General features: G+C 35.0%; 1 protein-coding gene across 7 annotated transcripts in view; it reads right to left on the bottom strand.

Annotated features, from left to right (window-relative positions):
- Positions 1 to 15657, bottom strand: part of SH3TC1 (SH3 domain and tetratricopeptide repeats 1) — a 103480-nt gene that overhangs the window by 21827 nt on the left and 65996 nt on the right. For 6 of the 7 annotated variants that reach the window (XM_003773412.3, XM_031943297.1, XM_031943295.1 and 3 more), the window contains 7 exons: positions 14884 to 14989; positions 13290 to 13454; positions 9034 to 9232; positions 7931 to 8001; positions 4711 to 4906; positions 3779 to 3912; positions 3284 to 3325 (listed from right to left, as the gene is read on the bottom strand). In XM_003773412.3, coding sequence (XP_003773460.1) covers positions 3284 to 3325; positions 3779 to 3912; positions 4711 to 4906; positions 7931 to 8001; positions 9034 to 9232; positions 13290 to 13454; positions 14884 to 14989 — 913 coding nt within the window. Of the gene's footprint in view, positions 1 to 3283; positions 3326 to 3778; positions 3913 to 4710; positions 4907 to 7930; positions 8002 to 9033; positions 9256 to 13289; positions 13455 to 14883; positions 14990 to 15657 lie in introns of those variants that run through there. The other variant, XM_031943298.1, reaches the window with a different exon arrangement.

Genomic DNA, 15657 nt, shown 5'->3' with positions numbered 1-15657 from the left:
TTAAAATAAATTTCTTAGGGACAGTTAGATGGTACAGTAGAGAATCAGTTCTGAAGTCAGAAGAACCCGAGTTCAAATCCAACCTCAGATACATAAGACTTCTTATCTGTGTGGCCCTGAACAAGTCACTTAATCCCAATTGCCTCACACATACACACACACACACACAAACCTACAAATAAAATAAATTTTTTTATGATTTATTATCAGCAAATGTTTGATTCGTATATCTACTTTATATACCTATATGCTCAGGGTCACATAAACATTTCTCAGTTAAACCAGGATCATGAATGGAAAAAATTTAAGATGAAACTTGGACTTGGTAATACCTGAATTTGAATTCTTCCTCAGGCACTTACTAAATACCACAAACTACTTAATCTGGGTATCAAATTTTCTCATCTGTAAAATTGAATGTAATAATAGCACCTCTCAGGATTATTGTATTAAATGAGACAAGATAGTAATGCATTTGCAAACTGTAAAGTGCTAGATAAATCTAGCTATTATTACAGATGAGCAAACTGAGGCTTAGACAGATTAATTGACTTAAACATTGAGTCACAGAGCTGACAAGTGTCTGAGTGAGAACTCACTTCTTTCCAACTTTGAATACAGCACTCTTCTTTACGACAAAAATTTAAGGTGCTAGTATGTACTTCTTGTTTGTTTAAAGTGATCTCATTTTGAGGAAAGATACCAAAGCATCACCACACAGATTTAATAAGAAAAGAATTCTTTGCTAAACTCCAGACAGACTAGAGAGCAGTATAAGTTTAGTTTTAATGGAAAGTCAGCCTTTGGACCAAGCCATACCCAATTATAGACTAATATTCCACATGTTATATTTCTTTAAAAAAAAAATCTCTCGGGGCCCTCTATTCCCTAGTAGGTAAAGTGCCTACTTCGATGCACTGGAGTGATGTCACAGCCCGGTACTTCTTTATCTTTTCGATAAACCATACCTCTTTTACCAAACTGGACTTCTCTCTACTTGGAATGAATACTCTCTGTCTACCATGTTATCTTTTCTTCTTTTCTTATTGGGGTCTTTCATTTCCTTTAAATGCTTATTGTTTATTGAGTTTTTCCATTTTCTTTAAATGCTAACTCCTGCCCAAAGTCTTTCCCAATTCTCTCCCAATTGTGATTACCACCTGTATTGTATCTCACATAACACTCAAAGAGCACTTTAATAAACTATAAAAGGTACTATGGATGGGGCATGGTGATCTGTAATTGGGACCTATCCTGATGCTAGGATATTGAGCTCCAACAGCCCTATTTTAACTAGACTTTTATCTTTTATGCAACTAGCAAAGTGTTCTGTAAACAGCAGATATTTAATAAATGCACTTCATTTCAATCAGTAAAAAGACATTGAACTAAAGAGGAATATGTTTGGAAGAGAAGAATAAAGACTAGAAACAGACTCATCTGTCTTAGTTCTCCAAACGGGGAAAATATTCAAAACAAACTCTTTAGTGATCTCTATAGATATGGGATAAAAGTACAAAATTTTGTTGAGCAGCCAAGTTTTAAACTGTTTTTCTTTATTAGATTAACTCATCAAGATGCGGCCAGCTCTGACAGCCAGGAAACAGCTGCCAAGGTTTGTGCTTTGCATGTTTTCCTCTAGGCATTTTGATAGCCAAGGAAGTCACTATTTCTTTTCTTGCCAAAAGGAATTTTGCAATATGCAGAACTTTACACCTTAAAAAAATATCATCACATTTTCTCATTTCCTCCAACAACAAACAATCTGAATTGTAAGCAAGGGAAAGAGTATTTAAACCAGATAGGTTTAGATGGATCCCTTCAAGATTTTGCTTTAAAATTTCTTAAGAGAGTCACAACTCAGATTCCATTCAGGTAAGGAAAAGAGAATCTTACGTTTGCCTTGATTCGGTTTATTTTTATTGTTCAACACATTTCTGAGGGCAAATTGAATTTTTTTTCAAATAAGTTGCAGCTGGAGAGTTTCAATCACCAAATTATATATCAGAAGAAAATAACCATAGCTCAACCTGAAATGGGTATTTTCCGGCCTCATCCTTGGGACAACACAAGGAGTTTGACCCATAGCTAAGGAGGGCTGTTAGTATATCAAGTTCTTGTTTAGTGTTAGAAAAATGTCACCAGTCTCACTTGTGAGAATTATAAAATCTTGGAATTGGAAGAAGCTTTTGAGTTCACCTAGTCCAAATATGCCCATTCATTTTCCATCCTTATGTTGAGTTCTCTTTTACTCAAAAGATGGTTTGAACCCTTCTAGTGAGGCTGAGCTTATAACCTCCCCATGATGAGAGATCATGATCAGACAGTTCTTTTTGCTTAAGAATTTTTTCTTCCATTGAGTTGAAACCTTTCTCCCTGTGATTTCCCACCCCCGTTGCTTCAGATTTTGCCTTCTGAAAACAAAAAACAGCATAAACTGAATCCCTCTTCCACATCTTAGCCATATAGCTGAATAGATGAATACTTGAGTGACTGTGCATGTCATTTCACTTTCCTAAGTTTCTTTTTCCTCATATTTAATATGGCATTATATTTGTTGGACTGGAGAATCCCTGATGGTATTTTCTGACTAGAAATTCTATGATTCATGACTCCAAGCATGTTCTTTGTCTGTCCCCTATGTCTGGACCACTGTCCCTCCTCCACTCTGATAACGGATCTTTAAGTCCAAACTAAAACTCTATTTCTTAATAGAGATCTTATCCAACCCTCTTAACCCCAGTGTCTTCCCTCTTTCTTGTATGTTGCTAGCTTTGTATAATGTGGGTTTATATGTTGTCTCTCTCAGTATAAGCCCTTTACAAGCAGGGGCTATCTTTTGTCTCCTTTTGTATCCCCAGCATTTTAGTAAAGTGCCTGGCACATAGTAGCCAGTCAGATTTTTTATTGATTGATCGATGGTTCCTGTATATGAATGAATGAATTTAAAAAGTATTTATTGTTTATTATGTGCTAAGCACTGTACAATGCTCTAGAGATAAGTCTCAATTATTTCATATAAAAAATTTCCTTTGAAGAGATGACATTCTTCAAATTCACATGCCTATTTCCATTGTGCTGAAACCATTGACCATATTTTAGGTGAATTATAATTTTAATAGCTTAAATTTATATATATGTAACCACTTCAGAAGACCATTATTCGTACTAATTGGGACCTAACTGTAGATTCAAACCCAACAGCCCCTTTTCCTTGAGTGAGAATCTACAACCCCATCTTGGACTAGCAAACATATTAATAGCACCATTTCAAAGGTCATACCTTGTTCTCGGGATTTCTGAAATTCCATTTCTTCTAATAAATCTGAATAGGAGAGAGAGAAAAAAATGAATAAGTTAACAGCTGGTTTATGTGGAAAGATGGTTAGAAATAGTCAGATAAAATTGAATGGAAAAAAATTAATAACAAGATGTTTTCAAGTACTAGCTATGATCCATTAACTAAGTCACTTCCCCTTTATGACTCTTAATTTCTTGGTTTCCTTGTTTGTCTGGAAAAATGGAGACAATGAGAATAACAAAACCTGGTCTGTTTGCCTCATAATGTTGTTGTGATAGATCCAGTGAGGTTTTAGAGCTTTTGCATGTGTCTGGGGAGTAGAGTTGGGTTTGTGAACATATTATACATGCTACATTCATTACTAAGTTGAGTCACATGGGATTCATTTATGAAACTGCTGATGGCTATATGGCTCTGTAGTCTGGAACTTTCCTTGGGTATGTTATAGGAAGGACAGCACATAAATTATATACTTACCCATACTGTATGCTGTACAAACAGTAGAAGGGGCTGTTTTCCTTAATAAGTGGATCATATCATCTTCTGAAAAATTCTTTTTGTTGATGAAAAATGACCTTTCCTCCTCATCCAAAAAGATCACATTTGCTAACCTGCAAGTAAGGATATATTATACCACATTGATTTTATTCCAAGTAACCAACATGTCTCCATTTTCTTAAAATTTTATTACCATAAAACAAGCTCCCATTTCTAGGATTCTTTGGGAGCTTAAGGCCCTAAGTTTAAAATAGTATATATACTGATGATCAATTCTAATGGACCTGGCCGTCTTCAGCAATGAGATGAACCAACTCAGTTCTAATGGAGCAGTAATGAACTGAACCAGCTACACCCAGCGAAAGAACTTTGGGAGATGACTAAGAACCATTACATTGAATTGCCAATCCCTATATTTTTGCCTGCCTGCATTTTTTATTTCCTTCACAGGCTAATTGTACAATATTTCAGAGTCCGATTCTTTTTGTACAGCAAAATAACGGTTTCGTCATGTATACTTATTTTGTATTTAATTTATACTTTAATATATTTAATATCTACTGGTCATCCTGCCATCTAGGGGAGGGAGTGGGGGGAAGGAGGGGGAAAATTGGAACAAAAGGTTTGGCAATTGTCAATGCTGTAAAATTACCCATGCATATAACTTGTAAATAAAAAGCTATTAAAAAAATAGTATATATACATACATAGTATACATATAGTGCATATTGTGTGTGTGTATATATATATATATATATATATATATACACACACACACATATATATTGTTTGCTAATATACACATACACACACACACACACACACACACACACACACACAAAACTACTGTCCATCACCAGACAAGAGCATATGGCAGGGGCCTGAGGAAGAATGTATATTTCTCTATTCACCTGGAAGCTTGATTACATGCTTGAATGTGACTGGTCTTCACAAAGCCGACCTGACCAGTCATCAAATGTCTTCCTAAAAACCACCCAAGGCAGGAAACAAGGACACCCAGGATCTCGATCTGATCCCCATCCTGGAAACTCATCTCCTCTGGCACTTGACTATAGTGATCCATTATGGCAAAACACGTACCTATAACTGTAGAAAAAGGACCATTTTTTTAAATAAATATTTTAAGGCAATAGAAATGAGGCTTCTGCCAAGCCAGAAAATCCCCTTCCAAACAGTAAATGTTTTCCTCCTCTTGGATGTGTGACAATAACAACTGTTCTAACGAATGATATTTGCATTGTTTTAGGCAAAAAGATGGAGGGGGAAAGCATGAATATTTATCAGAGTCTCAGAGCAAGAGGAATATTGAAGCATTGATATTCAGCATAGTACAGTAACCCCCCCCCCCGCCAAAAAAAAAAAAAAGCTGTGATGTATTATCTCCTTTGCCAACTATAAGCTCTTTGAGATCAGGGGTAATATTTTACCTAAATATGGAATCACTCCAAGTTCCTAGCATATACTTGTACACAGTAGGTACTTAACTTCAATTGTATGTTCCAATTTATCAAAGTTGTTATTAAAATGTGGAATATAGAAAAGAACCTGTAGGAGTTCCTTAGCTGCAGTAGTTAACTTATAGAAAATCTAGTTTGGGAAGAGAACAGCAAGGTTCTCAAATTTTCATCTGTTTTTAAAAGACTTAATGTTTTCCCCTCATGCTTCAATGGAAGTTATTCTCTTTAAAAAAAAATAAACAAACATGTTCCTTGTTTGCTTTTTTTGTCCTTTCTCATTTTCCCCCTTTTGATCTGTTTTTACTAGTGTAGCATAATAAATGTGGAAATATGTTTAAAAGAATTGCACATGTTTAACCTATATTAAATTATTTGCTGCCTAGGACAGTGGGGAGGTGAGGAGGGAGGGAGAAAAAAATTTGGAACACAAGATTTTGCAAAGGTGAATGTTGGAAACTATCTTTGCATGTATTTTGAAAAATAAAAATCTATTATTATAAAAACATATAGGGTGATAAGAAAACAGATATATATAAAACAAATTAAAAGTTAGGACATATGGATTCCAGTGCCTGTTCTGTCCATTGGAATCCATATATCCTAACTTTTAATTTACTACTCAAAACATAAAATCATTAACTTTGGAGTTCAAAGGGAAATACATAAGAGGTCATCTTCAACTTTCTACCTTAGGAAAGCAGCCCTTCACCCCCCCCAACTCCTGCCCCACCCCAAAAGTGGTGATCAAGTCTTTGCTTCAACAGCATTAGGGACAGGAAACTTGTTACTCAAGACAAGTCATTTGTTCTATTTTTGGACAGGCCTTATTTTAAGGAAGTTTAATGTAGAGCAATAATTATATCCTCAGTACAAAAGTCAAGAGTGATGGTAAAATAATAGTCCTAATATATTTGTATAAAGATATAAATTAATCTGTCCATTTCTCTGCTTTTTTCACACCATTTTTAGGAATTAATATTTCAAGAGTGGTTATAAAATTTGGGGACATGAGGAAATATGATATAGTGGAAGACTACTAGAGTAATAAGAGTTACCTTTGACTAGCTGTGTTAACATGAGTAAGTCACCTCCCCAAAGTAGTATGACAAAATAGAGAGAATCTTTGAGTTGGCTTCAAATCCAGCAAACACAGTCTCTTGAGACAATTAATGAGTTTTTTGAGACCTCGGTTTCCCCCTTTGTAAATTTTAAAGGTGGACTCTGAGGGCTAAGATCCCTTCTACTGCTATCTCCATTGATTTTTAATTATTTTCCTTCTTTACATCTCAGTTTTCTTTCCCATAAAATGTAAATATCTCTGGTTCAGTTTATCTCACAGGACTGTTGTGAGCAAATTAATGCATAAAAAGTGAAATATTATTGAAGTGTGGATTTGAATGCAAACTACTACATCTGAGGCCTACTTCATCTTAAGTCTAGGGCACTCCATCATAGATTAACTTGGATTGAAATTCCATTTCAGATCAGTACCTAAAAATGATTAAAATAGGTTCACCAAACAAATTCAATAAAATTAACATAATTTCACTTTTTGGTATAAAGGGATTTTTGTTTGATTTCAGTCTTAGAAAAGTATTTGGTTTTGGTCTGAGAATGGTTTAAGAGTTTATACAAAAAATAAGGAAAGAAATCTAGTTAAGAATACAAGTCAAAAATATACTCAAAATATTTAAATAATCAATACTATATGGAACAAAATTTGAAGTACTTGCCTTTCATTTGTTATAATTGCTTAAATATATTAAATTATGTAAAATTTATTGTATTTGTTAGAAATATTATTAGTGGGAAAGGAAGAAGAATTTATTTAGCACCTGCTGTGTGCCAGGCACTGTGCTAAGTGATTTACAAATATTATTTCATTTGTTCAAAGATTCTGAGTGCATTAGTGCCTCATACTTGAACCTGATACAAAGCGAAAATTGTCTTAAGTGGGGAAAATTTTTTTTGGAAGATTTTAATGAAGACATTTAATAGCTATGTGACCATTTGAGTGGGGAAAACACTAGTTTTGAATTGAGAGATCTAAGCATCAGTCTTAGCTGGGACATTTTCTATGTAACCATGAATTAAAAACTTCATTTCTGACTCAGTTTTCTCCTTGGCAAAATGTGTCATCTCCTCTAGTGGTTCTGAGGAAATATCTATTAGATATTTAAGACACAGATCTGCGAAACTTATAAGCTGCCATAGAAATACTGAACTGATGATCATTCATAAATGAGATCACAGAATATCAGAACTGGAAGAGTCCTTCAGCAATAATCACATGGTCCTAGCCTTCTGTTTTACAGAAGGAGAAACTAAGACCAAAGAAAATAAAAGATTTCATGATCATAATAGATGTAATCATTATTAAATTATCTTTCTTTGAAAAAAATTAAGGATTTCGTTTGGTTTTCTGTTAAGATATAACAATCAATAAAAGGTTATAATAACTTTGCTGTGTCTAATCCAGCACCAGTGCAACATCTCATCACCTTATCTATCCTAAGTGATTCACGTATACTTGAACACTTGGCAGTTCTTTCAGACACATTCAGTCCAAATTAAGTTTCTTGGTTCAACTGAAATTAATCAGACTGGGCAGAGAAAGATAAATAAGCTTTTTTTTTTTTTTTTTTTTTTTTACCAATTTGATTGCAGATTGTGGATTCAGCAGCCAAGACACCTACAGGATCAGATTGTACTTTAAGACACCACCTTGGGGAGAAAAAGAGAGAAATTTTTAGAAAACACATATGAACACCAAAGAGATGACCTAAAAGTTAGCTGGCCAATATTTTTCATTATCTAAGTAGTTTCTTAAATAATAAAATCCTATTAACTTTCATCCTTCCAGATGGAATCCATCTAAAAAATATTTTAAGTGCTTATTGTATGCTAGGCAACAACAACAAAAGCAAAAACTAGTCCATGCCTTCAAGGAGATGACAGTGTAGTGAAGTGGGAAATCACATGTACATATATAAGTATATAAAAACAGACAAAAAGGTGATTTTGGAAGGGAGAGTAATAGCAACTGAGGAGGAAGGGGATAACACCTTCATGTAGAAGATGGTGCTTGAGCTGAGACTTGAAGGAGAATGGGGATACTGGGGGATGGAGGTGAGGAGAAAGTATATCTATGCTTCATGCAAGTCCTCATTTGGTATAAATCTTAAGAACAATCCTAAAACAATAGATTTAAAGCAGGAAGAGACCTTAGAAGTCATTTTGCCCAAGCTTCCCTCTGCCACTTTTACCATTTTATAGATGAGGAAACTGATTTGCATAATAACTTGGCTAGGTCCCACATAGTAAGTGACAAAGCTTAACTCTTTTGAGTCCCTTCCTTAATCTGATATATTATGTTCTAAATTTCCTCCCAACTCCGACATTCTATGTTCTAAGGTCCTTTCTTATTTACTTCTCACTAACTGAACCTCAATTTTCTCAACTGTCCTTTGGAGATAATGAACCCTGCCATATCTTCTTTGGGGAACTATTGCAAAAATTAAATAGAATAGTCATTCAATTCAGCAAATATGTATTGGGCACATACTATGTACAAGGGCCTGCTTAGCAAGGTATATAAAAGATACAAACTAAACAATAAGATATTCCTTTTCAATATTCTCCCCAATTCTCCCTCCCACCTCACCATCTCCATGTATAAAAATACAATCTGATAAGGTGTAAAATGTTTTTGTTAAGACACTGTAAATATAAGAGAAAATTTATTTCGGTACCTACTGATGAAATGGAATCAATAGTTCCTCAGAGGCCCCTTCAGTTGACACAGGAAGACTATTAGACAGTGGTTGGGCAGTCTGCGTCAGTGCCTCCAGACAGTTTGGTGATGCAATCCGACAGGGCTGACCAGCCTTCCTCTGGCCTCTTGGAGTCATGATCTCTCTTATTTGGTTGTCAGGACACAATACAAAGAATGACCCTTAAAATGTACCAGAGGATTTTCTTTCAAGTCAGCAAAAAGAAAAAATTTATTGATATATTGTATGGTTTCATTTCTTCTGAGAATTTGTTTAAATCTTTGCTTAACCTTATAAACGTTATTATTACTTTTAAGGTGGTTCAGATCTTTAGGTAAGACCTTTAATGGATCAAATTAGACTCCAAACCCTATTCATTGATTTATATTCTACATAAACTAAATAATTCTCACCAAAAGACTGTACCTTGTTTACAACAGTCATGCCTTTTTTTCTTCAAAAAGTAGTGAGATCCTTATCACAGGATCATTAGTCAATAAGCTTTAATTATCATATGCCAGGCACGATACTAAGCACATTTCAAATATTATCTTATTTGATCCTTAAAACAAACTGGCCACATGTAGTATATTACATTTAATTTAATATTTTATTTCCTCCAGTTACATGAAAAGCAATTTTAAAGATTTGTTTTTAAAACTTTGAGTTCCAGATCCCCTCTCTTTCTCCCTCTCTATCTCCCCTCCCCAATGAGTAGCACATGTGAAGTTATGCAAAGTATTTTTATAGAAGTCATGTTGCCAAAGAAAATATAGATTTCCCCTCCCCAAAAAAACCTCAAGAAAAAAAAGTTTTTTGTTTTTTTGTTTTTAAGTAAGCTTTAATCTATATTAAGATACAATCAGTTTCTTCTCTGGATATAGATATCATTTTTCATTATAAGCCCTTCAGAGTAGTCCTGGATCACTGTATCATATGCAATGCAACCACTTAGAGATATCAGTGTATAAGGTGATAAGTCTGATTTTGCATGTATGCTCATGGAATCAATTTCATTAAAAAAAATAATTTAAGGTACTCCCCCTATTTCCCCATTTCTGTCAAGTAAAATATCAAGAAGCACTGGGGTCATTGGAAAATGAGGCAGGTTGAGTTATTCAGCACCTCCCAAACTGGAAAGCTCCCAGGTAATGGCAGCTGAAGATGGGGAGGAGGGCAGGGAGCTAAGAAATAGGGAAAGAATACCTACTTAAGAGTTTGGATAATATAACAGAGATAGAAGAAATAGAGATGGTGGAAAAAATATTGTCTACAAAGTTAGAAACCCTTATTATCTAAATGACTTTGAGCAAATCACTTTACCTCCTTTCTTATCTGTAAAATGTAGAGATTGGACTCTATGACCTCTGAAAGTCCCATCCAGCTTTTAAGTCTGATCTTATGATATCCAGCTTTTCTGATCCTATGATAACCAAGTCACAATGACAATATCATCAAAGGATTCCTGTCCAGATAACAGAGCAGTTTCCTTACCACCCCAATCCTTATGCCATCTAAAGTGGCCATGTGCAAAATTATGCTAATACAGATTTAAGAATATAACATGAGTAAATGACAAAAGTTGTGGCACACATTAGGGCCTGATATAACATTTGGGGAGGGATGAGAGAGGGATGACTGGCATCTGAGACTATCATGGAAGATGGAAGGCGAGAAGCTGTATCTTATTAAATCCTAGGGAAAACTGTAATTGGGCTCTGTTGGTGTAGCAGGCTTTTTCCCTATAGCTATTGGCTTGTTCAATGTGAGTTTGATAAAATATCTGGATAAATCCAGTTCTCCTTGACTTTATTCTGGATGCTAAAAAATCATTCCAAAGGGAAGTGAAAGTTTTAGATATTGATATCTTCTAGCTACAGTACCATGGGAAAGTTCATTTAATCTCTCTGGGCCTCAATTTTCTCATTTATCAAATGAGAACAATACTTGTCCAGCTGTTTTTGTGGAGTTGTTTTGAGGAGAGCCCTTTGTTCCTAAAACTCTATTGAAGTGTGAGTTATTACTGTAGTCGTTGAGAGGCAATGGAATAGTAGATTGGGAGTCAATAATTGAATTGGAGAAGATCTGTGCTCAAGTCCTATCTCTGGCAATTTAACTCTAGGAAAATAATTTAACCTCTAAATGCCCAAGGCAACTATCTAAGACTACTAGCTGCAGTAAGCTGATGATCTTCATTCCCAGAAGGAGTTTCTTTACCAGGGAGCCCCCTTCTCCAAGGAAATCAAAGATCCAGATCAAAACAATGACAACAAAAATTTTCTTTTATTACTACATGTTTCCTAAAACAATTTTAGCCAAAGAACAAAGCTGAGTAATAAATTAACCATCATCATCTATTATTAAGCAATTTCTTAGAATTTTAATGTGAGAAGGGCTAAAATGAGTTACTAGTTCAGCCCTTTACTTTAACATACCAAAAGTCAACTCTGATGATCTTTACTCAGTTCTCATCCTTTCTAGACTGTACTGCTTTTGATACTTATGATCACCCTTACTCCTACTGAATACTCTCGCTTCCTTGGGTTTTTATGAAACACCTATTTTCTTAATCATCCACCCCTCTTCTCAGTAGCTCTACTATATCATACAATCTAACTTAGAATATAGCTCAAAATGCTGTTCTGGACCCTCTTCTCTTCTTTATTTATATATTTTCTCTCAGTGTCTTCATCAACTTCAATGGGTTTAATTATCATCTCTATATAGATAATTCCCAATATATATCCAGTCTGGATCTGTCCTGGGTCCCAGTTCTACATTATTCATTACAGATAAAAAATTTCAGACAGGACATCATGAAGGAATCCCAACTTCAATATGACAAAAACAAATCATTATCTTTTCCCCAAAGCCCTTTCCTCTACTAAACTCTTCTATTTCTATTAAGAGAATCACCATTCTCCTACTCTCCCAAATTTATTGCCTTGGCATTATCCTCAACTCCTCAACCCCCATATTTAATTGGCTAGTAAACATCACAGCTTTTGCATCAGCAAATCCTCTCATATCTTATCCCTTTTTATTCACACAGCAACAATCTTCAGGCTTCATCTCCCACCTGGAATATTGCAATGGTTTACTAACTGATTACTTTATTTAAAGATACCCCACTCCAAACCATCAGATCTGGACTATTTCAGTGGTTTTTTAAAATTAATCTCTCTACTTTTATTCCCTCTCCACACCACAGAGCTGCCAAAGGCATTTTCTTTTATGCTCATTCCAATCATATCAACTCCCTTATTGCATAAACTCCAATGATTGCCTATGGCCACTAAAATAAACAATACTTTTTTTTTTTTTTGCAACTTTTAAAGACCTTCAACTTCTATTTCCAGTCTTATTACTTTCCAATATTCATCCTAAACTCACACTTTACAGTCCAGCCAAACTGAGCTTCTCTCTGTTTCTGACATGTCAATCCATCTTCCAACTATGACTTGACAGTGAGCACCCCTGAAGCTTAGGATGTCCTGCTCTGTCACTTCTGCCCCAAAGAGACACTCTCCTCCAAGATTCAGCTCAAAAAATTGCATTCCACACAATTTTCCTTTCATTATCCTTTGAGTTGCCAGTGCCTTCCCTTTTAGTCTTAGTTTTAATTATCTTGTATTTATTCTGAATATACTTCTATATGCATGTATTTTGTCCCCCTATAAAGTATAAACTTCCTGAGAGTTAAACTTATTTATTTTTTGTTTATATTCTCACAGTCTAGGACAGTTCCTAGATCATGATAGATGTTTTATTTATTGTTAATTGATCATTTCTACAGTGGACCTCACAGGGCTGGATTTTGATTTAGAAAGCTCAGCTCTATTATTTACTAGCTGTGTGACCTTAGGCAGGTCAATTTACCTCATTAGGACTCATTTCCTCCTATGTAACAACAACAATAACAATATTAATATAGACAGCAAAAATAATAATATTAATATAGATGGTACTTTATAAATGAGAAGGTTGTATTTGATGATCTCTAAGGTCCTTGCCAGAGTAAGCCAATTATCCCATGAACATCTTCAGTGACAAGGAAATTTTCAGGGCAGCCAATTCCATTTTTGTAGAGTTATCACTGCTAAAAATAACTGAAAAATTTAGAACCTCAAAATTTCAAGGTATACATGGGTTTTATTTTTATCCTTTCTTCCTAGTATTCTGAGGGTGGAAAGAAAAACAACAGCCTTCTAAATATACTTTTATTTAGGCAATCCTCACCTTCCTGGATTAAGAGGCTCTTATGCATTAACTGTAAAGCTTCTTCATCAATAAAGACATCAATGCCAGCATCGAAGTCTGAACTGTCCCCACTGCTCTTGTAACTGGAGAGAAGCCAGAAGTCTTGGTCCATCAACAAGTTTTCCATGCAGTGGTTTATGAAACCTAACCAACAGAAAGATAAAATTAGAAAGCCTTTTATCTTTTCTAGACTCTTTGCAAAAGGAAGGTGAATGTCGCCATCTGCTAAGACTACAGTCAGAATTCAGTACAGGAAAACTATTTCAATATTTGCGAAAAAGGGACGTGCCTTAGTTAAAATGTACCTAAGAAATCCTGTTAATATATTGGATTATTTGCCATCTTGGGGGGAGGGAGGAGAAAAGGGAAATTTGGAACACAAGGTTGTGCCAGGGTCAATGTTGAAAAATTATCCATGCATATGTTTTGAAAATAAAAAGCTTTAATAAAACAAAAAGAAAAAATTCTGTTGAGAAGTAAAATTATGAGAAAATAAGTGGAAGCAAAATTATAAGAAAATGAGCTGTGAACCAACAACAGACATACTAATGGATGATCATGATCATGGTAATGTAACACATACAGCATTTTAGAGTTCACAAGGCATTTCGCTAACCTTATCTCATTTGAATCTGTAAAGCACCATATGAAGTAGAAGATGTATTATTACTCTAATTTTATAGATGAGAAAAGAGTAAGAGAAGGAGCAAAAACCAATATCCAGAGCTTCAAACCTGAAATGACAGTATGGTAGAATAAAAAACTTAAGGAATAAAAGGGTATGGATTCAAATTCTGGCTTTGGCAATTATTATTCTTGTGATAACTTTATGAAAGAAAGCCAGCAGAGTCTAGTGAAGAGGGAGCTGACTTTGGAGCCACTGGTATATAATGGTGGTATGGCCATGATCACTTTTGGGGGCTTGAATCAGCTCTTTCAGACTATAATGCTGAAGGAGGGGAGGAGAATTTAGGTGGAACAATGCTTAAAGTACCAGTTCTGGAGTCGGGGGACAAGAATTCAAATCCAGCCTCAGACACTTGACACTTACTACTTGCATAATCTTAGGCAATTCACTTTACCCTGATTGCCTTATCAAACAGAAGAAAAAAAAAAAGACTATAATGCTAACCTGCATTAGTCTTTATTTGGAAGTTCCCTGTAACAATGAAATGACAGGTCCAGTTCTTATTCCTGCCCACTATATTTTTGTGTGACAGGGAAAATCATTAATCTCCTTTCACTTTTGTGTTATCCAGTAGCATCCAACTCTTTGTGACCCTATGGAATAACTGTCAATGAGGTTTTGTTGGCAAAGATACTGGAATAGTTTGCCATTGACTTTTCCAGTGGATTAAGCAAACCATGTACCTAAGGCCTCATATGGTTACCATACCAAGACTGGGAGATAGATACTATTATTATCCCCATTTTACAGATGAGAAAACTGAGACTTAGAGAGGTTAAGGTATTTACTCAGGATCACACTGCTGAGAAAAGAGTTGAACCCAGCAAGAGTTCAATTTAATGAGAAACAATTTAAGATTTCTCCCTGGGATTTTAAGTGCCTTACCTAAACAGTAATAGGTGGAAAACTTCCATATTTCTTCAAAAGTTTTAAATGTCACTAAAATGAGGTCCTGGTCACTGTGAATGGACAGCAGCCTGGCTGACAGCTCCTGAAGGAGAAAAAAAGGAAAAAAAAATTTGATACCAAAGTTGGCATTATTCAAAGGTTAGTTTGGGGCTATTATTAAAGTATTAATGTTCAAATAGTCAAGATTATTAGTGGAAAATGGGAAACAGTAAATGTCAGATAACAAATTATCTTTGATAAATATAAAGATCTCTAAGTTTTGATTTGTACTACCATCTCTCTTTTCTTTCTGTTATTGAGTTGTATCTGACTCTCCATGACCCCATTTGAGGTTTTCTTGGCAAAGATACTGGAGCAGTTTGCCATTTTTCTTCTCCAACTCATTTTATAGATGAGGAAACTGAGGTAAAGAGGGTTAAGCAACTTGCCCAGGGTTACACAGCTTGTATCTGAGGCCAGATTTGAACTCAGAAAGATGAAGTTTCCTTACTCCAAGCTCAGCACATTATGTACTATGGTACCACTTAGCTGATGGAAAGGGCTGTTTAAACCACTCTTTATATCCCCTTGTCACAGTTCATGATCCATAGGAAACACTTAATAAATATTTTTGATTAGCTAATTTCCTCTGATCCTTCAGATAATTTCTCGCTTGAAGTCAAAGATGGGTTATAATAATGGTAATAATTGGTTATAATAAAAAATAATAATAATTAGCATTTATGTAGTACCTATTATATACCACCAGGC

This window comes from Sarcophilus harrisii, chromosome 6 (assembly GCF_902635505.1).
Source record: "Sarcophilus harrisii chromosome 6, mSarHar1.11, whole genome shotgun sequence".
NCBI classification, from domain to species: Eukaryota; Metazoa; Chordata; class Mammalia; order Dasyuromorphia; family Dasyuridae; genus Sarcophilus; species Sarcophilus harrisii.
This window is presented reverse-complemented; position numbering and strand designations above follow the sequence as displayed.